This window comes from Colius striatus, chromosome Z (genome assembly GCF_028858725.1).
Source record: "Colius striatus isolate bColStr4 chromosome Z, bColStr4.1.hap1, whole genome shotgun sequence".
NCBI lineage: Eukaryota > Metazoa > Chordata > Aves > Coliiformes > Coliidae > Colius > Colius striatus.
In genome coordinates, this window is record NC_084790.1 from 4,768,345 (window position 1) to 4,792,659 (window position 24,315).

At 49.7% G+C, this 24,315-nt stretch overlaps 2 protein-coding genes across 6 annotated transcripts in view; one reads left to right on the forward strand and one right to left on the reverse strand.

Annotated features, from left to right (window-relative positions):
* Nucleotides 1–322: 322 nt before the first annotated feature.
* On the reverse strand, nucleotides 323–7,031 carry MRPL45 (mitochondrial ribosomal protein L45). Of its 5 annotated transcripts, none has more exons than XR_009820851.1 (10): nucleotides 6,954–7,031; nucleotides 6,481–6,679; nucleotides 5,864–5,981; nucleotides 4,993–5,091; nucleotides 4,305–4,353; nucleotides 3,308–3,457; nucleotides 3,053–3,226; nucleotides 2,139–2,546; nucleotides 1,724–1,951; nucleotides 323–1,361 (listed from the first exon to the last, which is right to left on the reverse strand). XR_009820851.1 is itself a non-coding variant. In XM_062018255.1 (8 exons), the coding sequence occupies exons 1-8, from the start codon at nucleotides 7,008–7,010 to the stop codon at nucleotides 2,487–2,489; spliced, it is 906 nt and encodes a 301-aa protein (XP_061874239.1). In that variant the 5' UTR covers nucleotides 7,011–7,031; the 3' UTR covers nucleotides 2,047–2,486. The 5 variants fall into 5 exon arrangements, 1 of the variants encoding a protein (XP_061874239.1); XR_009820852.1 differs by having other exon boundaries at nucleotides 323–1,430; XR_009820850.1 differs by having other exon boundaries at nucleotides 323–1,539.
* Nucleotides 7,032–12,436: 5,405 nt separating this feature from the next.
* The window catches only part of LOC104557894 (puromycin-sensitive aminopeptidase), a 41,425-nt gene continuing 29,546 nt past the window's right edge, over nucleotides 12,437–24,315 (forward strand). The window contains exons 1-2 of the mRNA XM_062018169.1: nucleotides 12,437–12,894; nucleotides 21,574–21,658. Of these exons, the coding sequence (XP_061874153.1) occupies nucleotides 12,772–12,894; nucleotides 21,574–21,658 (208 nt within the window). The 5' untranslated portion in view covers nucleotides 12,437–12,771. The remainder of the gene's footprint in view (nucleotides 12,895–21,573; nucleotides 21,659–24,315) is intronic.

A 24,315-nucleotide genomic window follows, 5' to 3' on the forward strand; every position in this document is an offset into this window, starting at 1 on the left:
GGGCTCTGGTGAGGCTGCAGCTCCAGGGCTGTGCTCAGTGTTGGGCTCCTCACTGCCAGAGGGAGACTTGAGGGGCTGGAGTGTGGCCAGAGCTGGGCTCTGGAGCTGGTGTGGTGGTTTAGCCCTGGCTGGGTGCCAGGTGCCCACCAAGTCATAAAATCACTCCCCCTCCTAAACTGGACAGGGGAGAGAAAAATATAATGAGAGGTTTGTGTATCAAGATAAGAGCAGGGAGACTGCTCAGCAGTTAGCATCATGGGCAAAACAGACTCAACTTGGGGAGAAAAAAGGTTTGATTTATTAATGAACAATCAGAGCAGCGAGATGAGAAATAAAACTGAATCAGCCACTAACTGGCCAGGCCTGGATCCATCTTAGAACTGACTGGCACTAGCCCTGTCAGCTGCAGTGGAAGCTTCTGGCAGATCTTTGCTTAAAGAAGCCACCCCTGTAGTTCCCCATTACCAAAACCTGGCCCAGGTACAACCACTACAGCTGGGGAAGGAGCTGGAGCACAACTCTGACAGCTGAGGGAGTTGGGGAGAAACCTTCTCTCTCTCTGCAACTCCCTGACAGGAGGCTGTGGCCTGGGGAGTGGTGGGGCACAGTGTCTGTCACTCCTCCCCAGCTAACAAGACAAGAGGAAACACCCTCAAGTTGTGCCAAGATGAGATTGGGAAGAAATTTTTCCCTGAGAGGGGTGTCAGCCCCTGTGCCAGGCTGCCCAGGGAGCTGCGGGGGGTGCCCAGGCCTGGAGGGATCCCAAAGCCGTGGAGCTGAGGTGCTGAGGGCCGTGGGTTAGTGGTGGGCTGGGCAGGGTGAGGGCAGGGCTGGGACTGCAGCAGCTTCAAGGGCTTTTGCAACTGAAACAATTCTATAACTCTATGATAAATATGCTGAAGGAGGAGGTACCCCAGAAAGCAGTGAGGCCATGAGGGACATCCAGCAACAGAAGCACTTTGGTTGCAGAGGTTTGAGTATTGGCAAATGAGATGGAGAGGCAGACAGTGCTAAATGGGAAGGGAAAGTCAGTGTCCCAGAAAACTCCACCAGAAAACACACTCTTTCCACCCAGAGCCTGAACTGAAGAGCCTTTCCATCAAGTTTTGGGTAAGGAGTAACATCCATACCTGCACGTAAGCCCCCTGAGTCACACCAGACACAGCCCAGGCAGCTCACACTGATTTTCTTTAGCTCCTGGCCCAGCTAACAGATGCTGCAGCACCGAGTCTCTTCTCAGCCCGTGAAGGAAGCGTAGGCAGAGCGCTCAATACAGTAGGCTCTTTCAGGAAAGGCAGACAGATTGTGACACCCCTCTGATTTCCAGAAAGATGAAAGGGATTCCACTGCTGGCTCCTCTCCTAACAGAGCATAAAGATGATATTCTGCCCTTCCAAAAGGAGATCATTCACAAGAAATACTGAGCAACCCTGCAAGCATAAGGAGATGTAACTCCTTCACAAAATCTCTTTCAAGGAAGAAAACACACTTGATGCTCACAGGCTCTGGGAAATGGCTGAGTTAAAGAGTAGAACAAGGCTGAAAAAAGAAAATGCGTCATCGTTGGAGGACTAGTGAATATTTTGCTCTGTGATTAGGACTAAATGGAAGTTAGCAGGTGACCATAGTGCACTGGCTTACTCCCAGCCACAAAGGTAACCTCTGGGCAGGTGTTTTCCTGACCCAGGCAGCCTGCAAAGGCAGGAGACCTGATGAGACTCACCCTGTCCACTGGATGGTGCCAACTGCTCACCAACAGCACCCACCACTGAATCATCAGCAAAGAATGTGCCAGAACTCGAAATGCTGCCTGTCCCAAAGGTGGTGGTTGACACAAACGGTGACCTTAGAAGGCTAAAAATGTCATTAAATTCCCAGTACTGTGCTGCAGCCCCTCTGGGAAGGTTGGCCATGATCAAACAGCTGTTCAGCAGAAGCACAACTGCAGCACCTGAAGAGGAGAATTTGATTTAAAGTGTGCTTATTGCTTGTCCCTGATTTCTGTTAAAAAGAAGCCTAGGAAGCAGTACAGAGAGGCAAAAGAAGTACCAACAGCTACCGATTTAAGTTTTAATGAAAGCCCACCAGGTCTATGACACTTCCAATGGAAGCACCAAATCCCCCATGTCAGGACAAACCTCTGCTGCCAAGTGCTCTTGTGATGCAGGTTCAGGACTGAGGTCAGCCTAGAGAGCAGCTCTGAAGAGATCAGACTTCTTGTCTTCACAGAAACACAGAGAGGGTGAAGCTGCAGCACATCAAGGCTACTTGGACAGAGTAAAGCTCTCCACAGAGCACATCTGAATCCCCCTCCAAGGCCCCTCTTGGTCCTTTAAAGAACTTCTTAGTGAGTGGGTCCATTCAACTTGCTGACTGCTCACTGGAAAGACAGAGCCATATCCAACCCACTTCCTCCAGAGACACCCTTCACTCCTTCCCTCCAGGGGCTGTTTGTGCTGCTGTCTCTGTGCAAGCTCTGGAACCTCCTACTTTGTTTCTTCATACTCTTGTGAGGGACTCAAAGTTGGGCCAGGAATCAGCACCGTCTGAAAATGCAAAGAACAAAATCAGCACGACACAGAGCAGCTCTGAGCTGCTGCAACAGGAATCCTCTGTGTTACAGAGTAAAAGAAACGGGGAGCAGGGAGGTCTGGCAATCCAAAGGCCTTGCACAGGAGGACAACCAGGTGGCAGCAGCATGGGGAAGGAGAGGGGTAATGGCACAATATGCCTTTTGCTGTGCTATAGTTCTCATCTCCTTCGTATCTAGGTCCTGTTTTGAGTAACACAGGCAGACAGAGCATCTGCATCACTTTGCCAGGCTCTGTACAGTGAGCAGCAACTCCCTGAATTATCACACAGGTGTCAAATGCCCTCAGCCTCCCGCTACAGCTTCCATGTGCTAACACCACACTAACAAATAAGTCTGCTTGCAGATCAATCCCCCACCTTCCCCTTACAGAGAGCACAGCTTTGGGTTTGTCCAGAATTACTTAGGGACCTATATTCCACAGGCAGGGGCCATGCTGGTGCTTCTTCCTGTTAGCAGTACCTTAATGATGGGGTCCTTTGGTGGAGCCCACTCGGGAACAATCTTGCCGTGCATCCTCCACGTGCCATAAGGGTTGACCAAGTACCTCTCAAACACCACATACTCCAAAACGTCCTTGGGCACTTGCTCCCCACCATACATCAGCCGCCCAAAGCGGTCATAGATTGCCAGGATCTGTACAAAGAGCCAAGAAAGGTCTGTGGGGCTGGAGCTGGGAGTGGCTGGGAAAGGGCAGGGGCTGGGTGGGGGTTGTACCTGCCGGGTGTGCATCCGCACTGTCACCTGCCCGTACAGGTTGCCCCGATTGATGATGCTGCTGCAGCGAATGTGAACCACTCTTGGAGGCTCCAGTGACTCCACAAAGCTCCACCGGATGGTCTTGTACCTGTTCCCACGGACCATTTCCTACAAAGAACACAGAAATAAGCACCAACTTAAGTTAATTCTGGCTTGTATCAGTACTAGTGTGGCCAGCAGGACCGAGGCAGTGATTGTCCCCTGTGCTGGGCCCTGGGGAGGCAGCACTTTGAGTACTGTGTTCAGTGTTGGGCCCCTCACTCACTGCCAGAGGGAAACTGAGGAGCTGGAGTGTGACCAGAGCCACGCAGAGGACCTGGGGAAGGGGCTGGAGCACAAGGGTGCTGGGGAGGGGATGAGGGAATGGGGGTGTTCAGCCTGGAGAAGAGGAGCCTGAGGGGAGACAGCAGCACTCTCTGCAACTCCCTGATAGGAGGCTGGAATAAGGTTGAGGTTGGTCTCTTCTCCCCAGTAACAAGTGACAGGACAAGAGGAAATGGGCTCAAGCTGCCCCAGGGGAGGTTTCCCCAGGGAGCTAAGGTAGAACTGTTTCCCTGAGAGGGTTTTCAGCCCCTGTGCCAGGCTGCCCAGGGAGCTGGGGGGGTGCCCAGCCCTGGAGGGATCCCAAAGCCGTGGAGCTGAGGTGCTGAGGGCCATGGATTAGTGATGGGCTGGGCAGGGTGAGGGCAGGGCTGGGACTCCAGGAGCTTAAAGGGCTTTTCCAACCAAACTGATTCTATGATTCTGTGAAGTACAATGTGAACTGAATGACAAGCAAACTACTAAATACAATGAATTCATCAGTTATGACTTAAGACTTGTGCTTCCCCTCCCAGCTCTGCCTTTATCCATTAACAAAAAAAAACCCAAAATAACCAGGCAATAGATCAGGTTTAGAGAGCCTTGAGGACCACGGAGGAGATCAAAGACACACCACACCCAGACAAACCCTTACCGGGTAGCAGCGCTCTGTCACCAGGGAGTGAAGTTTCTGCTTGTTAAAACTGCAAGTGAAACACACCCAGTTACTTGGATACACATCTTGTAAAGAGGCTTACTCACAAGTTCCTACTTCCCCACAAGATGCACAATCAACTGGCAAAATAGAAAAAGCAACATTCTCAGCTGTGATCTCAGTGCAAAATCCAGAGCTCAAAGCCACGCTGGTGGACAAGACTTCAGGGACACAACAACATCCTATGGAAGCCAGTTATGACCTAAAATGCCTTACTGATGTGTGGAACTGTAACGAGGAATGATGCAGTTTTGAAATCTGTTGTTACTAGAAAGTGAAGCAAGGCAGTGGAGCATCATTTCATACCCAAACAATTCCCTGCAGCACAATTCTGAGCAGCACTAACCACCGACTCATCTGCTGATAACACTTGTGGTGGAACAGTTCATCTCCTTTATGGGTCAGGTCGGGTCAAGATGAGTTTTCTGCAACCCGCTTTTCGTTATCAAAAGCTAGAGGGTACTGACTAAACCTCCAGGGTTCTACTCTTCACAGAGGCAAAGGCAGAAAAAGCTACAGCACTTGCTGAAGAGGAGGTATGAGGATTAGAAAGACACAGAAGGAAAACAGAGCACATGAGTGAAGGGAAGGTCCTACACAATCACATTAGTCAGAGGGGGGATCGTACTTCACCAGGCAGTTGTGAGCTTCAATAAATATCTCCTGTGCCTTCTCTGGGAAGGTTTTAGTGCTGAAATCCAGGTCATGATCTTTTATCTTCCGCAGACTGGAAAGAAAAGAGAAGCCCTACACTAAGTACAGAACAACCTGGAACCACGCTGCGTGTTTCTGATGACAGCGATCTTAAGAGCATTCAAGCCCAGCATTTACCAGGGGGCAACTGAGAAGTGGAGACTCCTAAGATAAGTCTGAAGGTGCTCATAAACCAGAAATAGTGCTACAAACCCAAAGAATCCCCAAGAAAATGAGTGCTCCCTGTATCCATTCACACTAGGACAGGTGCCTCGTGTTCATTCTCACATCAGGGACTCAAAAGAGGAAACCCTGTGGGATCTGGGGCTGCTCAGCCTGGAGAAGGCTGAGGAATGGTCTCATTAACACTTATAAGTAACTAAAGGGTGAATGTCAGGAGGATTGGGTGACACTTTTTTCTGTTGTCTCCAGTGACAGGACAGGGGTAATGGACACAAGCTGGAACACAAACAGTTCCACTTAAACACAAGGGAAAACTTGTTTGGTGTTGTTGAGGTGAGGGAGCCCTGGCCCAGGCTGCCCAGGGAGGATGTGGACTCTCCTCCTCTGGAGGTTTCCAAACTCACCTGGACGTGTTTCTGTGCCCTCTGACTGAGGGAACCCTGCTTTAGCAGGGGTTGGGCTCGATGAGCTCCAGAGGGGCCTTCAAATCCCCACCATACTATGATTCTATGCCTTCCTGTTAAGGGTTACAACAACAGTGGAAGAAGCAGGGAGAAAACAAAACACACTGTCTCACCGCTGAGCAAAAGTCCTGCACCACAGACTAATTAAAAGGTACATACGCTAGCTGGGAGGCAGCCGTCTGCTTCAGCTTCTCCACCTTTTGCTTCAGCCCATCTTTGGATAGGGAACTCAAGCGGGCATCACCCTCAGGAGGCACGTAAGGGTCTATAATATCAGCTGCAGGAGAGAGAAGGAAGGTCAGGATGAGGCACATAAGGGTCTATAATATCAGCTGCAGGAGAGAGAAGGAAGGTCAGGATGAGGCTTAAAAACAGCAAAATAGAGGAAAAAGGGGGCTGGAGCAAGAGAACTCCTCTCTGGAAATGTTTATGAGATTAAATATAAGCAGATGTAGAATTGCTAGTCTAATATAGCTTGTCAGCAGTGACAAGTGCCTACTCTCTGCTTTCCACACAGTCCAGGGTAAGACAAGACACATTCAGCAGCAGGGAATGTGATCTTCCTTGCTATTTCTTGTCCCTAGATAAGAAAGGGCCAACAGCTTGATACATTTCTGAGGTAAAGTTGGGCACATGCTATCCTTCACCAGGAGGCAGAGTGTGTCTATTGCAGACAGACACTCTCTATCAGCAAGGTCACACTGCTTAGGCTAGTCGCTCCACACTGCTATACTGCATTAGTTTTCCCCTTGAGACCAAAGCAGCCTTTCTACCACCTGTGCAGGCCAAGTAGAAAGTCCGTTCTAAGCGCTCCTCGGGAAACATTGTCCCCAAAGACTTGAGCCTCCTCTCTTTCTCTTCAGGGGTCAGTTCCCTGGCCCACTCGGGGACAAAAAACCTCTTCTTCTTCGTTCTCACGGGGATACGAAGGCAGGCCGGAGCCACTCCAGCAGGCCAGAGCATCGACTCCGCAGTCTAAGAAAGAGAAACAACAAAGCCATGGAGTCAGCCCAGCGGCTTAGAAACACCAACACCGCCTCGGCCTATTTCCCTTCACATCTCCCAAACACGGTGCGGCTGCCAACACACCCAACGCCGCGGCTCGCAGCCCTACCCGGCCCTCTTCGGCCTCCGAGTCCCCGCGACTCTTATCCCGCTCCTCCTCAGCAACCGCCCACACCCCGGGGTTCCTCAGCCTCGCACAAACCCTCATCCCGTCCCCCCCTCCAGCCTCCGTGCCGGGACGCACCCGCCAGCTCGCCCTCAGGCCCAGGCGCCCCACACCCGCCCTCATGGCGGCCGCCATCTTCCCGCCGCGCGGCCCGCCGGGAGCTGGGCGGGGCGGGAGCGCGCCGAGGGGGCGGGGCCAAGGCGGCGGCGCGCGCGAGGGGGCGGGGCAGCGGGGGCCCGCGCCGCGGCCGCGAGTGGAAAATTCCATCGGCTGCGGGGGGGGAAGGGGGGGCCAGGGAGGCTCCGCCCACGAGCGCGCGGCGGGGTGACCCCGGTGGCTGCTGCAGTGCAGGGGGAGGGGGGCGTGCAGCGTCCTCCCAAGGCATCGAGGGCGTGCGGGACGCCCCAGTCCCACGAGTGACAGGCGAGGGACACCCCCCCCGCACACACACACTCCCCCCGCCCCAAGCTGGGGGTGCTGGAGGCATCGTGCCCTCCTGATCCCCCGGCACCCACTGGACCCCCAGCCGGGCCCGGCACCCTGCAGGCCCCCAGCAGCTCGGCCCGGCCCTGGGTGCAGCAGAGAGATGCTTGTGACATCTCAGGGCAGCCGGCGTAAGGCTGGGCTTAAGGCGAGGTCTCCACTGGAAGGTCTCGGCACATCGGGGTGCAGCAGCTCCGGGGGCAGAGCACCAAGGCCCTGGAACAAACCGCACTTATCCCAAACCCTTTTCCCGTAAAATTCCATCTCTGTGAGCCGCGGGGATGCTCAGCACCCGCCCATGGCTGCAGGGTGAGGCCTCGGGCCATCCTGCAGAGCCAAACGCAGCCACAGCGTGAGGGGACGAACCCCGCGGGAGTGAGGGGCTCATCGGGAGGCTCCGGGCTGCACTCGCTCCACCTGGCCGTGCTCCCAGTTTGCTTTGGGGAGTGTTGATCTTGGCTACGAGGAAGCGTTGCTCCATCGGACAGCTGGTTAATGTGTAGTGACGGCTCCGCTGTGCCCGAGACCGTTGATCCCAGCCCACGCTGTTATCTGTGCCGTGAGCGGGGTGAGCTGGGAGTGGCCTCACCCGGCTATGCCAGGAGGCATGGGGGACAGCCAGGCACCCGTGGGTGGAAGGATTGCATCTGCATCCCAGCAGCAGCTCTGGAAGTCTGGTGTGATGCTCCGGGAGGCTCAAAACTAGAAGAGGAGGCGATCATCTCCACTAAACCTCTGGCACGAAAACTGGAGCGAGTTTCCTCTCCAGAAAATAGAGATGAAGCCCCAGGGCCACAGAGCCAGTCCCAGAGCAGCCACGGCTGAGTCATTGGTCCCAGCACCCCATAGCCCCAGCACTTTCCCACAGCCTGGGACTTGTGGGGCTGGATTTTCCTAGCCCATCTGGCTTTCCTGACTGCAGAGCTTCCCTGTGATGCCATTTCAACTGGTTTTATTACTGTGGGCAAGCACTTCAGGCCTCTGGCTGCGCCTCGAGGCCACATCCTCATTGTGAGAGGCTGCTGGGGTATGCATCCCACGAACGTTCTTGCTTGCTGCAGTTTGGCCTGAGTCTCACCCCAGCAGCATTGGCCTCTGGAGATGCCACTTGATGGTACCTCAGTTCATGTCTGGCCTTCCCCTTGCAAAACCACTATGCTGGGATTTGTCCCATTGGAACAGGACCAGGGCTGGGATTTGCAAGGACGTGAGCGTCAGCAGAAGTGAGATGTGCTCCGCACCCACTCAAAGATGAGCTGTCCCTGCCAGCTCCAGGCAGGGGCTTGGCCACATTTGCCTCCGTCCTTGTCCAACTGGCCCCAGGTACATGATGAGGCAGGAGGGTGACAGGCAGACCAGCACGCACACATTGCTGTGCCACAAGAGGGAGAAGCAATGCAAAATGTTTCCCAGCCCCCATCAACAGCCTGTGGAGCTGCAAAGGAGTCATTTTGCAGCTTTGAGCACCATTTTTTTGTCCTGTTCCCAAATACCAGAGATTCCTGCCCTAAACCACTGGTGCAGACCTGTGAGGCAGGATTAGCTGGTGCCCTCCGGCTGCTCCCACTCTCTTCAGGAACAGCAAAGACTCCAGCAAAAGGGAGAAGAAAAGTCTCCCTTGGGATCTTTCGTTTCCTTCTCTTCCCCTTTTCTACCCGTTTTCTTAATTAAAATGGTATGCTGACAGCAATTGGTGGCTACAGAGTCTCTGAGATAATTACAGCTCCTGGCTTCCACCCCGTTCATTTGTCCCCAGGTCCTCCCCAGTCTGGCACTGCACGAGAACCCGGTTTGGTGAGGACATTGCAGAAGAGGCAGCTTCCCCCCAGCTTTCTCGGCAGAGTCTTGCTCTTTCTGCCTTTCTTTCTTTCTGGATTCTTGCTGACAGCAGCATCTGTCATCTAACAATATCTCCCACACAGACCAGCAGCCACAGAAGGAACCTGGAGCTCTTTGCTGAGCCTGAGCCCTGTGGCCAGCACAGCCGCCAAGCCCCCTTGCTGCCCCCTGTGTTGGATGTACAATGGGAGGGCACCCAGCAACCCATATGGCCATCAGGGACAGTAATTAAAGCTCAGAGGAGACAATCCCCTCTGCTTCTCTCCCACTGTGGCGAGCAGCTCTGCTCCAGGAATAGGTTTATCCTGCCCCTGACCTTGCTGTCTGTCTCACTGTGGCTCTGCCCCTGGAGAGTCACCCGTGGCCACAAGCTGTACCAAGGCACTGAAAAGCAGAGGCAAGGCGGGAGGAAAATGGCTTTTTGTTCCCATGAGGACTCTCAGCATGACTGTGGTATGGCTGGGCTTCTCCCTGCTGTCCAGCCACGGCAGCCTCAAGCTATCCCCAGCATAGCATGGCTGGAATGAGTCCACCTCCATCCAGCCTGGCTGCAAATCATGCACTGGGTGTCCACTGCAAGCCACGCTGAGACTCAGGGTCACTGCTGCAGGATCACAGCCCTTCCCTCGCTGCAGGGGAGTTGGGACTTTCTCCCCCAGCACCCCACTGGCATGGCAGGCGTGAGGTCGCTTGCAACAACAACGACAATTCCCCTGGCCTCAGGTCCCAGCACCAACGTGTCCCCACAGTGCCCACACTCCACAATCCGCCTGTGTCTGTGCGTCTCATGGGATTTCACACCCAAGGCGTTGGGAGGGGATGGTGGCAGCAGCAAAGGGAGGGAGGCAGCTGCCCAAATCCCCTGCGCGGCTCCAGCTGTTTCCTTGTCTCCCTTCCCTTCCTCGGGGCTTTGCAGCACAATGCAGCCCGGCAGAAGCCCCAGATGAACCCAGCCTCATCAGCCGTTTGGTTTTTATAATGATGTGCTGAGAGCTGTCTGTACTTTCTCCGTGCCCCAATTCCTGCTGCTGGCTCCTCCAGCTCTCAGTGAATCCCCACTCCCTCTCTTGCTCGGTGCTAACTTATATTTTAAACAGCGAGGTACCACTTTTAGCAAAAGTAAATCTCTTAGGGGGGTGGAGAGGAAAAAAAAAGGAGCAATTGCAGTTTCTAGTGGTGGAAGGCAATTAATGATTTCCTGTCTCTGTGAGCTGTGCTTCCTTCTCAAAACGAGGGAGACTGTGGCACCCACAAACATGCAGCACGCTTCCTTTTGGGGAGCTGAGACTTATCAGGTCTGTGTTTAATGCTCTACGGATCCAGGCAGCAGACAAGTTGCTGAGCCTAAGATGGCTGTGGCAGGTCTCAGGGCCAGGAGCAGGGCTGAGCTGCAGCTCTCACCCTGCAAGCAGGGTGCAGGGAAAGGCCACCATGGCCACCATGGCAGGCTCCTCTCTTCCAGAGGAATTCAGTATTTTTGCCTTTCTTTTTCCCATATAAAGTCTTCATTAAGAATTTATTTGAACTTCCTGCTGGTGTTTGTTACAAAACCAAACAGCCATCCAACATCACCCACTTGGGACATTTATTACCCTGTACTGTTTGCTGTATTGTGTACATAGCTTTTTAAGACAGATTCCTTACATAGCATCTTCCACAAAGCCTCAGTGACACTCCACAGTGCTGCCGACCCCGGGTGAGTGGGGAAAGCCCCGAAGGGCTGCAGGACCACGGGGCAGCCAGCCATGGCTGCTTGGCCATGGGAAACATCAGAGAAGCCACTTTCAGCTCAAGAGCTTCAGAGGGTTTTTTTTTTTTTTTTAACTTAAAGAAGACGTGAACCTCGTCACGAAGGGCTGCATGTACACCAGCAGCCCTGGGCTTTTACCAGGAGCCTTGCAACACCCGGGTTTCACCTTGATGCTGCAGTTCAAGCATGGAGAAGAGGAAGACGAAAGTGGCTGTTAGCTCGGGGTCTGGAAAAATGCAACCCCACATAGCTGTCCAGACAAGTAAAGCAAGCCTGGAGGACAAGCCACCTTCTTTCTGCTCCACATGTGCACATTGGTCTATTTTTTTTGCAGCAAAGTCCAAGAGATTTAAGCTGATCTCATGATTTTTTTAAGGCTGGACGTTAGCAATAGTTAAACCTCAAGCAGTACTGCCTTATCTGGGCCTAGAGAGTGCAGAAGTGACCAAGCCCAGGGAGAAAGAGACCTGTGTCCTCCAGATACAAGGGCCTGATGCTGCATGGGTCCTTTGAGGATTGAATGGGGCTATGACCAGCCGAGGAAAAACCCAGCCCTGCATGGTGCACACAGCAACCTGCTGGCTGCTCAGTGCTGAAAAAAAGCTCCCTAGAGGAGAACTAACAGGAAAAAACTCAAGACACCACATATCAGAGGTCATAAGACATTTGCAGAGGCACGTCTCAGGTTGAATCTCGGCTCCTGTGGCCGGCCAGCCCCGGGCTTAGAGCTGCCACCAGCACAATACCACAGGGCAGCGGCGAGACCAGCTCTGTGGCAGAGTAGGACACTCTTCTGGAGGACGTGGGCTCAAACAGACGCTGAACAGGCTCTGAGCCCTGCGTGCCCGAGGAGCGCGAGCCGTGCCCCGCAGATGGAGGACGGGGCTCCCGTGCCACACCGGGACCTTGCCCCAGGACACGGGCGGCCGTCTCAGCTGCAGGATGCATCAACCCCCTTCTCCCGGGGACACCGTGCGGGAGCACGTCCCTCCCCCACCAGGAGCCCTGAGCCCCGCTGCAACCGTAGTCTCCCTCCCGTTCCGCCAGACTCCTCCTCCCTCCTTCGGCGCACCAGTAACATAGATGTGACCTCCCAGCCCCTTCTCAGCACCTCGGAGTGCGCGGTTCCCAGCCCTCCCTTCCCGGAGACTGGGGCTGCTGCACCGACAGTCCCAGCTGCCCCTCTTCCCGCCCCCCTCCGTCCCCCCGCTCCCGGTTCCGCCGGCCGCAGCCCGAGAACCTCCCTCTCTCCGCAAAACCTCCCCACGTCCCCGTGTTTCTCCCTTCACCACCATCCCCCCACCCCCGCAACCGCCCCTCCCCGCCCCGCACCAACCCGCGGCTCCGGCGGCGCCGGGGCGGGACTCACGCGCGCTGCGCCCCCATATCCAGCCCCCACCCCCCCCCCCCACCAAGCCCGCGCCGCTTACGCAACGCGCTCGCACCGCCCGACGTGCGCGGCCGCGTGGCGCCGTCGCGCGCGCGCGCTGCTGCTCCTCCTCCTCCTCCTCCTCTTCCCTCCTCCTCCTCTTCGTTCTCTCACCCCCTCCGCACCCCCCTTCCCTCCCCCGCCACCGGCTGCCTCGTGCCGGGAGCGCGCGCGCGCGCTCTCCTCCCTCTCTCCCTCCCTCCTTCCCTCCTCCTCCTCCTCCTCCTCCTCCTCCTCCGCTGCCGCCGCCGCTCGCCCACTCCCTCGGTGTGCCGGTGCGGGGTCGCCGCGTCGCCGGCAGGAAGCCTTCCTCCTCCTTCCCCTTCTCCACTGCCGCCCCGCCGCCCCCTCCCCGCCGCCCCGCCGCGGGGGGGCGCAGCCCCGCACCCCGCGCCATGCCGGAGAAGCGGCCCTTCGAGCGGCTGCCCGCCGATGTGTCCCCCCTCAACTATGGACTCTGCCTCAAGCCCGACCTCATCGACTTCACCTTCGAAGGCAAGCTGGAGGCCGCCGTGCAGGTAGGGCCCCGGCCCGGCCCTTCCTCCTCCCCCCGCCACTGGGCCCTGAGGGGACCCGTCCCCTCAGCACGCTCCTCCCGCCGCCGGGCCCTAAAGGAGCCCCGTCACCCCGCTGGGCCCGGATCCCCCTTCCCTTCCTCAGCCGGGCCCTGAGGGAGCCCCATTAGCTAGCGGGGGCTCGGTCCCCCCCTTCCTCTCCTTGCCCCTGGGCCCCGAGAGCCTCTCCCCCGCCGCCAGCTCCCCGGGGCCCGGCCCTCGGGGCGGTAAAGCCGGCCAGGCAGGTGCAGGGAGGCCGCTTAGAGCTGCACATCCCCCCCCGCCCCTTCCCCTGTCTCCGCCTTCCCTTTCCATTCAGTTTATACATGTATACGTATCTATATTCTCTCAGCTCCGGGCCAGGCTTCGGGAAAGGGGAGAAGACAGCCCGCGGGCTCCGCCCTGCCCCACTCCGGCCCCGGAGAGGAGCGGGAGCGGCCGGGGAAGGGCTGGGGGCCTCGCCCGGCCGCCGCGGGCTTCGCGGGGGGTGCCCAGCCCGCTCCTCCTCCCCTCCAGCCCCGGCTCGCACCGTCCCCGGCTCTTCTGGCGCTGCCAGCACGGCCCCGCTACCAGCACTCTGTATGTAGGTCGGAGCCGGGGGTATCTGCCTCTCTGGTATCTTCAGCTTCCCCCAAATCCGTAGTGAGCGCCCTGTTCCTCTTTTTAGCCTCCAGCATGCTGCTTTTATCTATGTCCAGCCATTCGGATGGCTCGGGATTTTGCTGGAAAGGCAAAGTACCACATATGCAATTAAATGAGAACTCCCCCGGTGTAGTTACAGTAAGCTGGTAGGCCTCTGTGTCATGAAAAGCATGAAGTCAGCGAAGCGAGAGGCTCGGTACAGTAGGAAAGGGTGTGCAAACTGAAAACGCTGTATCTTCTGCCTTTTCTAAAAGGCAAAAGCTTCCCCGTGTTCATGCTTCAAAGCCAGGGTGTTTGATGAAAGCCCTGAAGTCTCGTAGTCATTCTCCTGCTGCTGTGCCAAGATTTCTTAAATTTGCTTTCATGTCTTTCCTTGTGCAATGATTTTAAATAGATACAGGACTGGAAGGGCTTACCAGACTTTTTCTGTGAAATGAGGTGACTGTATCAAGAGCTCAAAAATACCTGGGGGAGTTTTTTAAATACAGAGATGTGTACAGGTTTAAATCTTGATCTAAAGAGGGGGTTAAAACCTTGTTTTAAAATGAGGTAGCATCAGGGTAATAAAGCTGCTGAATCTGAAGCTAAGGTACAGAAGAGAGCGAGTGTCTCAATGGGCAAGTGACTGGTGCCTGTGCAAGCTGGGGAGGGCAGAAGGCTGTGGATAATAGTGAGTCTTGTGACCTTTGTGACCTGGAGGAGGACGACGACCAGAGATGAGTAAGTTTGTGTCATGCGGAAGAAATATTGAAATGGTAAATTGCCTTGCAGATTTTGTTCTAGCTGAAGTCCTCGGGCCTCTGCTGCTGCCTTTGGGGTCTCAGTTTGGTGGTGCATCAGCCTGGGTGAAAATGCTGGCTTGAGAAATTCCCAGTCTCTTCCGTCTTAATTCTAGCCGCCTATTCCTGTCTTTGCACCCAAGTTGCTGCTCCTCAGTCCTGTTACAGCTGTGGGGCTGTGCTGTAAATGGGATCACTGAAATCATCCAGGTTAAAAATAACACTTGGGGGGAGGGGAGTAGTGGCTTTTTAAGCCAGCATTGCTACTGAGGAGAGCATAGTATTGAACAGCAGCCTTGGAAACTTGTTTTAAATCCGGCAATAACGAGGATTTGGAGGCTTATTGTGGAGATGGTAGCTGGTTTGCAGATTTTAGTCCTGCTGAGATATTTTTAATATTGTTTGCTGTTCAGGGGATTGCTCAATGCATTCCTAGAGCAATGGATACCACCTGACAATGCAAAATGCTGGACTTTCCTACCAGCTGAGGGCATGTGTTAAGGAAGAACACTGATCCGGCAGGTTCAAGGTTGTAAAAAACCCTTGCTCACATCATGGTGAACTGATCTGATCTTCCCATGATAGAGAGAATTAAAGAGATACAGGGCAAGGTATTTAAAACATATTTAAAGTATATACCTTTAAATAACTTTTAACATGCATAGACCAAAGAGTTGTGAGGCCGCATCCCAGCTTTGTGCAAGTGAGTACAGGAGAGGTGCAGGAAAGGACTGTTTGCATGCTTGTCTTATGTTAGAAATCCAAAGCTGTGGCTGCCATTGCCCAAAGCACAGGAAAGGCTCGTTCCAGAAAATTAGAGGGTAACAATTCTGCACCTTAATGGAGAGAAGGAAGAACCAGCTCATCTGCAGTACAAGGTGGACGAGATACTTTTTGTACAAGGGAAAGGCTTACTTAACAAACTGCTGGTAAATGTTAGCCTATTCTTATTGAACTGAGCTCAGACTCTAGAAAAGAAAAAGTCCTTTGTGTGCCTTTGGATCTAATTGTTCCAGTTAAGGACCTCTTAGCTGTTTCTACTAGCACCTTCTAAGGTGGAGTGGATGGAGCTCATCAGAGGCTTTCTGTTTTCAGCATACTTGAGAGCTTTGGCGCATGTTGTACAGTCATCAAGGTAAAAGTGGTTTTACGTGAAGACACAAAGTTTGAATTTTCCAGGCTTTAGGTAGGGAAATGCTTATGCTGCCTCCTCTTAGTGATCACGATGTCTCTTTTTATAACCAATCAAGAATAATTATTAGTTCCCTTGCTCCATTCCAGTATAATAATGACTGGACAAGCACCAATTCACACTTAAACCACTGATGGTTTCTGACCTGAAGAGCGAGTACTGAAACTTTGACACTGGAATGAATCATGACAAATCACAAAATTAGGAAAGCTCTTCATGAGGCACATTGAAAGTGTTAGCTTGCTTTGCTGTTTTACATCTTCAGTAGCAGACTGGAACTAGTGAAGGCTGTGATATTTAGTAAAGATGTTACACAAGCACTTGATCAATCAGTTTGTCTTTCTCACCGACATCAAATAGGGTTTGGCAACTCTCTGTAAAGAATTTCGATAAGTCTTCTGACTTGAACACCAAGCCATGAAGAAATATTAAACAGCCTTCCAGTCTTAGCTATGAGGCACTACACTTGTGTTGGCTCTTGTACATATAAATAACTAAAAAAAAAAAGTCTTTATGCCACACTTAATGTTACACTTATATGGCTCCTTCAAATAAGCCTCAGATGATAAAGCCTTTTATGATTCAAAAGATAAGGCTGTTGCTTTAGTGTCAGCAGCGACCAGGTTGATTCCAAAACCTGAAAAAGAAATGATATGTTTGTAGTTTACTGTGCCACTTCTAGTGTCCAGATTAAGACATTGGCCCTCTGTCTGGTATTTGTTGTTTCTTGACAAAGGAACCGTACTGAAATCTGTGTCTTGATAGTTTAATTTTGTAGCCTTTTGAAGCTGCTCTTGTTAAATACCCGGTAACCTGTTTATTAAGTTTTGTCTGGTTACTCGAGATTTTTAAATAATGTAGTTTGTGGTCATACGAATATTTTTGAAGCCTGTAGGGTTGCGTAACGATTATATAAACAGCGTATAATTGCCATTTATCACAGTTAAAAACCTAAAAATCCTTAAATGAAGGAAGGGCTCGCAAGGAACTCGCCTCACAGCTAGGACAAAAATTTGGGAGAATCAAGCACTGCGTGTTGGTAGCAGATCTGGAGCTAAATCAGAGTCCTTTGCTCATAGCTCTGTGTTACTCAGTCATGTTATCTATTAGCATTTTAAGCTGTTGATTTGGTGGGTGTGTAGGGACATTTCTGAATGAGCACAATTAAGTTTGGGGTGAGTTTTTTTGGTGAAAATAGTTCGTCTACTTTATTCATCTGTTAGCTTGAGATTTAATTATTGTAACCCTGATTCTCAGAGTCTAGTTATCAGTGCAGTGCACTCGTATTACTCACTGTCTAGGTCAACTTTTTTCCATTCTGCTTTTGGCTCCTGGGAGGCCTAACTGAGGGCTGGAACAACGAGGGGATGTGTGGCTGTTCTGTTCCTCAGCATCCTGCTGAAAAGGCAAACATGAGTAACCAGCAACAGAAACAAACATCTGGCTCCCAAAGTGCAATGGTTGTTTTAAGCCTCTAAATGCAAGTTCTTAACACTATCCTGGCTCACAGCAATCACCTCTGGTGCAGGGCTGCAGAAAGGTGTATGCTTGTCTTGCCAGTATTTTACCTCCTTGTAATCCTCCTTCCTCAGACTGCCATGCGGTGATTCATTTCTTTCATTGTAAACTACAGCAAGATATTTCTTGGTTGCAGAGCAACCTGTCTTTAAGGAATTTACAACCTGAGGTAGATGGCTCTATTGCATACCTTTTGCAGTCCCTTTGATATGTCTTAAGGATACTCTGTTATATTTAGGAATGTTTAACCTGTATCTTGCTTTTTATAGGCTGATTATGCAGTATCTGCTATGCTGAAGAACATGTAGTCTTCTGATCCTGCTGTATGCCAGTTAAAGATTAGTTGTGACACTCTTGCCAGTAAACCTTGAAAAATTAAGCTTTATGGGTGTAGTATTTGTGCTCAGTATCTCCTGGGGAGGAGGGAGAGGTTGTCTAGTATAAATATATGGTCATGTTATCCAGCATTGTGACTTGCATTACCATCACGTGAAATTGGATCTGAATGTGTTAAAGGTGGCATGCTCAGTCTTCAGACCAGGTGCTTCAAAGTCAAGGCCCTGGGGCTTTCTGCACCCAAATGCCACCAGCTTCAAAACCAGGGATGCCTTTGCTCTTCTTCCCCTAGGAAGGCCTCTCACCATTCTGTACTTCGTCAGGCTAAGACAGTTGCATTGGTCATAGTTACAGAGTGATTTACTTGCCCACGTGAATGTGACACTTCTGAAGTACGTGTGGCTGCTGCAGATGGATGTAGTTAGATGCTCTTTGAAATTAAGTGAATTTTTCCAGTGGCCCAGTTAGTTGTAGCATTGATAATTTTGCTACTTGGCTATGATAATTTGCTGGAGGTTCAGATTAATAAAGCTATTCATTCCTTTTCCCATTCAAGTCTTGAATTCTTAAAAAGATACATCCTAGAAGACAACTGAGGTAATTTTAGTTGTCTATTTTTAGGGAGTAAAATGCTCAAAACATACATGCTTGTTACAATGCTACATTTAGAGGAGAACTCTGAAGCCATGTGACATGATTTTAATTAGTCTTATAAATGGCTCTGCAGAATTAGTTTTGACTATAGAGGTTCGCCAAAAGCCATCTTTATCTTATGTTTGATGCAGGCTAGCATTCTACTGAAGCCACTTAAATTCTTGTTTCCTAAGTCCTAAAAAGGTTTTTCCATCAAGTCATTTCCTTCTCTGATAAGTGGTGAAAATCAGAAGTTTTACAGCATCTTTGAGTCCTATGTGGCAGAGCCAAATAATTAGCCTTTTTAGCTCTTCTTTCCTCAAATATAATGTTACTTTGGAAAACTTTTGGGAGTAACTTAGGCTGGTATCTCTTGTCAGGGGAGAGTGTTCTTCCCAGAAAAAAGCGCTGAGAAGGAATGTAGATGTGTAGGAGACAGGGAAATCTGTGTTGTCTTACTCGAATGGTGAGTTACTGACTCAGTTAAAACATCTTAAAGATTTGCAGTTTTATTGTTTTTTGTATCTGTATCTGGATTATCTCAGTAAGTACTTGAATTTTGGTTAATGTTACTACAGTTTCATCAAAAGCCATGAGTTTAAAGTTCTGAAACATTTCTTCCTTCTAGTTTTTGGCCTTAGTTCACCTGCTCCTTTTAAGCATATCAGCCTCATGGCAAAACTGCATTGGTTGTGGGCATTGTAGCTTACTCTTGCCTTGATTAGCCTCTTCTTGTTGAAGAGTGAATTTATTATATCCTAGAATGAGTTGAAGCAGGGTGACACTTCACATATGTTCAGCTTTGTAATTGGTTATACCTTATGCAGTAAGGTGCTTTTTTGCCTTCTAATATGATGGCATTCTGGAAAAGTGCTGCATGAGCAGAATATGTGTCTTCTGTAACCCAGTGTTAACAGTAATGTAAAAGCAATTTCAAAGTATCACTTATAGTAAAAGACATTTGTTCATTTTCATGATATACGTGGTGCCTGCAAGCATTAGGCTGTAGGCTCTTGTGAGATAAAACAGTCGTAAGTATGCCAGGCGGTTTATAGTTTTGTTTTGGTTTTAGTGGATCAGAGGGAGGAGGCTCTCATACTAGAGCCTGTGTGCCAACATGAAAACTTTTTCTTCCTTCACCGAATTGAGTGAGGAGAGCCTCAGAAGTTGCTGTGCAGCACACTGTCAACATTCCTGTCTTCATGATGAATTTTGCTCTACACTTTTTGCAAGTTGGGGAGCAAACATTTCTAGGCTAGTGGTTCACTCAGTCCCTTTAAATGTTTTCTGGTAATGCTCTTGTGTAAAATTGGCTTGGAGGAGCCTCTGAAGTTGTCTCTGCTTGAACCTGAACTGTCTTATTTTGTAGGCAGAGTGCTACACTGAAAATTCTTCTCTCCCCAAAGAGGCTGTTTTTTAAAGATCATGCCTATTGTTAAAACCAGCATTGTGTGCAGTTTGGACAGCTCTTTATGCATCTTGAATTCTTAATCTAGAGAGATTTTGATTTTTTACATGGAAAAAAGTTCTCTACTAGACATTTTAAAAAAGCTTTTATCTTCCTGAGTTTTCTGTGCTTTAGAAGACCTTGAAAAACCCAAACCCTAGTATTGGGATGAACATGGTTGCGCTTTGATCTTAGGTTTTGAGGGATATTGTAATCCTTTAGTTTCATACACACCTAACTGGAAAAAAAAAATAAGAATCAGGTTGTAAATCTTTACTGGAAGCACCAAACCTAACCTGTGTCACTTCAGCTGTTACATCTGCTCCTTTTCTGCCTTGCAAGTGTGTTGTTTTTAGCATCAGTTTAAGTTTGTTAGGTAACATTGTTTTGGTTTTACTACCATAAAAACATGGTGAAAACAACACAGCTCTTCTACACTGTTCTGTAGGGCACACCACGGCAGGGTGACTGACCAGCAGGGTCTGGAAACATTCACTAATAGTTAGCTTGTCACAAAGTGTAAGCCCTTGCGTAATATTTATTATACAAACAGTTCTGGTAATACGAATAAGCCATAGGCATCTGCATGAGATGCAAGGTTGGTGCAAGGTTAGGAAGGAACTTGAGTTAGGTTTGTCTTGTATTAGCTGTCCACTGTGAGGAGTTGGCTTCCCTGGGATTATCAGGTGAGAGCCCTTTGGTTCACAGATTGTTAGACTAGATGGACCATTCTTATGACTTGGATATGCCTGTTAAGTTCTACTTTTAAGTTTATTTAAGCTTCTCTTATCACTGCCTAGATTTTGGGTTGTATGTACACAATGACTAAGGGACCATTCCTTCAGTGAGCCTCCGTAGAGCGGTTGAGGACTGAGCGCTACCATTTACTCCTCTTGTATGGATACCAGCAGAGTGATAAGTGTCTGCTTTGGTTATGACACTTCAGCTTATTATTTCAGCAATACTTGCAAGAACCGTGTCTGCTCTCAGATGCTGAATAGTGAGCTGGCGTGCACACGCAGAGGGCTGCACTGGCTTTGCTGTGGGGCTCAAGGAGCTCTGCATTCAAGGCAACCACTTTCCATTACAGAGGTCCAGTGGTTTCTGCTGTGTTCAGATACTGGTAGCTCAAGAGATGGATATGTGTGTTAACAGGGCATTATAGCCCTATAACAGGCAAAACCCAAGAAAGGAGCAGAGGTCCTTGTGCTTTAAGGAATTTAGTGGGGTGGGAAGCAGTTTCTTTGTGCAACTCTAGTTGTCCATTATAGAAATTCTTGCGCCTTTACTTAAAGAACTGGCATGTCTACTGCTAGAACTGATATACTGAACTAGCAGGATAACCAGCTCAATCCAGTGGGGTTGTTCTAGTGGATTCAGCCGTAAGTTTCTATGTAATTCCTAGTTTCATTCCCAAATATTTTACCACTTCGTAATTAATTGATATTTAATTTGAATTCCTCTGTATTCAGACACTTGCTTCCAAATAGAAACCTGGCACAGCTAGACAGTTTATTACTATGCTGGGAGCTGGCCACTTGTTAAATAAAGCAAAGTGTGTGTAGCCAAGAGCTGGCAGAAGGAAAGCTTTCAGAAAATGTAAAGGCGAGTTTCTTGGCAGATGTTTCTAACCTAAGGAGTTCTTACAATGACAACAATTTAGAGCACAGTACTGTGGGTTATCTTTGTGATCATCTCCAGGAGGTGTAATGTTGTGTTCAAAGGCTTTTGCTATAGTCTCCTGTAGATCGTCTCTAAAAGGAAGCTTACAGGCTCTCTGTTTTTATTGGTCCCAGACATGTACAAGGGCCCTATTGTCAAGCTTTCATACCAGTTTTTAACAGGCAGCTCATTCTCTTAAGTAATTTACAGTATTGATAAGTAGGCCTAGATGGCTTAAACGTGATTCAAGTGCATGTCTAGAACACATGGGATGTTGTCTTCTTTCTTACCACTCTTAAACACTACATTTTATTTCAAACTCTTGATGATGGAGGGGTATTTAGATTAAAGGGAGATGGGAGTGCCTACCTAAGGGAGCTCAAGAGAGCGGGGAACACCATCTCTTTCTGATTCTTGTCACATTTTTCTTCCAGGTGAAACAGGCAACCAACCAAATTGTGATGAACTGTGCTGACATTGACATAATTACAGCTTCCTATGCGCCAGAGGGAGATGAAGGTAGGATTGCTTTTTTTTTTTTACTGGAGTTTTTACATGTTAATCCGTTTCATTTCTGATGTGAGATGCTGTTGCCAACCGTTAACAACTTTGACTGCAAGCTTAGGTAATGGTCTGATCAGCTAGCCTACCCCTTGAAGCACAAAATTAGTTATCTAACCTTCATTCTTTTCTCATCCTTACCACTTGCATTATGTTTAAAAAAATTATCTGAAGCTTCTGTGAAATCTTTTGTTCTACTCCTTCATGCTTGAGTGTTGTGGGCAAAAGGATTTTTTACTGTTTTGACTGTGGCATTGTTTACATTTATATCTGTGTAAGAGCATGATCTGTACCTGTGGACTCCACAATATTGACAATATCTGTGGCAAAGGCTTCGATAAGGAATACATCAGTAGTGTCTTGAAGTAGGACGTGCTCGTTGGGAATGATTTAAAGTACAGAAAACACTTAAATGACATTTAGCGGTTGTGAGTGTAGGGCGAGATAGAAAAAGATGACTGTATGGAGGAGACAATGATTAGGATCCAGTTCAGTGAGAAACTGGAAGTTAGTGGAGAAACTGAAGAAGCAGTACTTGTTTGTAAGACACAGTTACAGTCATTGACGTCTTCCCCAGTTACATGTTGAGGAGATTTAGCAGACACAAAAGTAGTTTTAGCAACTGAAGTGTGAAATGGTTGAGGCTGGAAAATAAGCTTCTTGAAACAGAGTGCTAATCTGACTGTACACCAAACCTTTCTGGTCATCTTGTGGAGCCTTTGTTGTTTCATGCACAGAAACTATTTGTCCCGCTGTGTTTGATTGTTTCTGAAGCCCTTTGAAAGAGAAAAGGCTCTGTAGAACTTCCCTTTCTGTAAGGAAAATGCCACAATGATGTCACGAAGCACTTTCTTGAAACCATGATTGTGAATTAAAGAAGTGATCTTGATGATGAAGGGAAGAAAGGTTTTCCTTTCAGTAGGTTTAAACTTCACAGAATGGTGGGGGTTGGAAGGGACCTTCAGATCTCATCTAGTCCAACTCACATGGTAAAGCAGGTCCACCTAGATCAGATCACACAGGAATGTGTCCAGATGGGTTTTGGAAAACCTCCAGAGAAGGAGACTCCACACCCTCCCTGGGCAGCCTGGGCCAGGGCTCCTTCACACTTATAGTAAAATAGGGGTGGGTTTTTTTTGGTCTTTAATTGGAACTTAACTTCCAGCTTTTGACTATTACCTCTTTTCTTGTCACTGCACACTACAGAAGTAAGTACTGCCCCATCACCTTGACATACACCTTTTAAATACTGTAAGTATTAATGAGATCTCCTGTTCTCCAGGCTGAACAGCCTCAGGTCCCTCAGCCTTTCCTCAGGCAGATGTTCCAGTCCCCTGATCATCTTGGTAGCCCCATGCTGGCCTCTCCAGCAGTTCCCTGTCCATCTTGAGCTGGGGAGCCCAGAACTGGGTACAAGACTCTAGATTAGAGGCCTCACCAGGGCAGAGTAGAGGGGGAGAAGAGCCTCCCTTGACCCACTGCCCACACTCTTCTTGATGCCCCCCCAGGATGCCATTGGCTTTCTTGGCCACAAGGGACACAGCAAGCAATTGCTGCCTCAGGCTTAGTTTGTTATCACCCAAGACTTCCAGTTCTCTCTCTTGGAGCTGCTCTCCAGCAGGTCATCCCCAGCCTGTCCTGGTGCATGGGGTTGTTCCTCCCCAGGTGCAGGACACTACACTTGTCCTTGTTGAACCTCTTCAGGTTCCTCTGTGCCCAACTCTCAACTGGTTGATTATGCAGCAGCTGAATAAATTTGGAAAGACTATGATTATCTGAATACACATGAAGAAACTAACAAGAAGTCTTAATTTTCTGGACTGGATTTAGGTAGAGACCGTTTCAGTTCCTATTGCGGTGACATTATCCTGTGGCTAGTAGAACTGTATGTGGTAAGTGGGATGCCTGCATTTCAAGTGTCTTTGCATTTCAATTGATTTGACTTTCTTTATTCTTTAAAACACCATTAAAGAAACCAGCAACCTGAATTGCAGTTGTGAGCAGCTGAGGGCTGGGGAGGTGGATGGCAGAAACTCTGTCCCTGGGCAGTAGCATTTGGTGGGTGTGCTGTGGAAAAGCAGAGCTCACTGCAGGAAGTGCATTCGCGGCGAGAGGGCGGCAGAGACGAGTCTCACCGAAGAGCCTGGAGCCTGGCCACCCTTTTGGATAGCGGAAGAATAGAATGTTGTTTCCTACGTGCTTGGTTGGGGTTCTTGGGTCGTACCCAGGAGCTCCATTCCTGCGTGCCTTTCACACGCTGCCCTTGGTGATCTGGAGTTGATTGGACTCGCTGTGTTGCTAAGCACCCCTGGTGTTATTTCTTATACTGAGTAATGAGGCAACAACAAGAGTGGTAGTAATAGCACAGTGTGTATGGAGTTGATTCCACCTACCACCCTGCACTAGGCCCAACCCACCTATTAATTTTTTATTTTGTCATTGAGAAAATGAAAATGAATGGAAAAGGTGCCTAGGAATGAATTTCTAGTCAAATCTGGGGGAAAAAAACATAAAATAGAGAGGATCTGTAATGTATTGTCTTTGTTGTTTTCAGAGCCAATTTCCCTCTCATAGAGTTCAATTTTTCTATTCTTTAACAGTGATACACTCCTTGT

What these genes read in the sequence shown, in the direction of transcription:
- MRPL45 (XM_062018255.1), bottom strand. Translation starts at nt 7,010, where the DNA reads ATGGCGGCCGCCATGAGGGCGGGTGTGGGGCGCCTGGGCCTGAGGGCG. An exon ending in GCCTGAGGGCGAGCTGGCGG is followed by an intron (nt 6,680 to 6,953) that starts GTGCGTCCCGGC and finishes TCTCTTTCTTAG; the next exon opens with ACTGCGGAGTCGATGCTCTG. An exon ending in ACGGCTGCCTCCCAGCTAGC is followed by an intron (nt 5,092 to 5,863) that starts GTATGTACCTTT and finishes TTTTCTTTCCAG; the next exon opens with TCTGCGGAAGATAAAAGATC.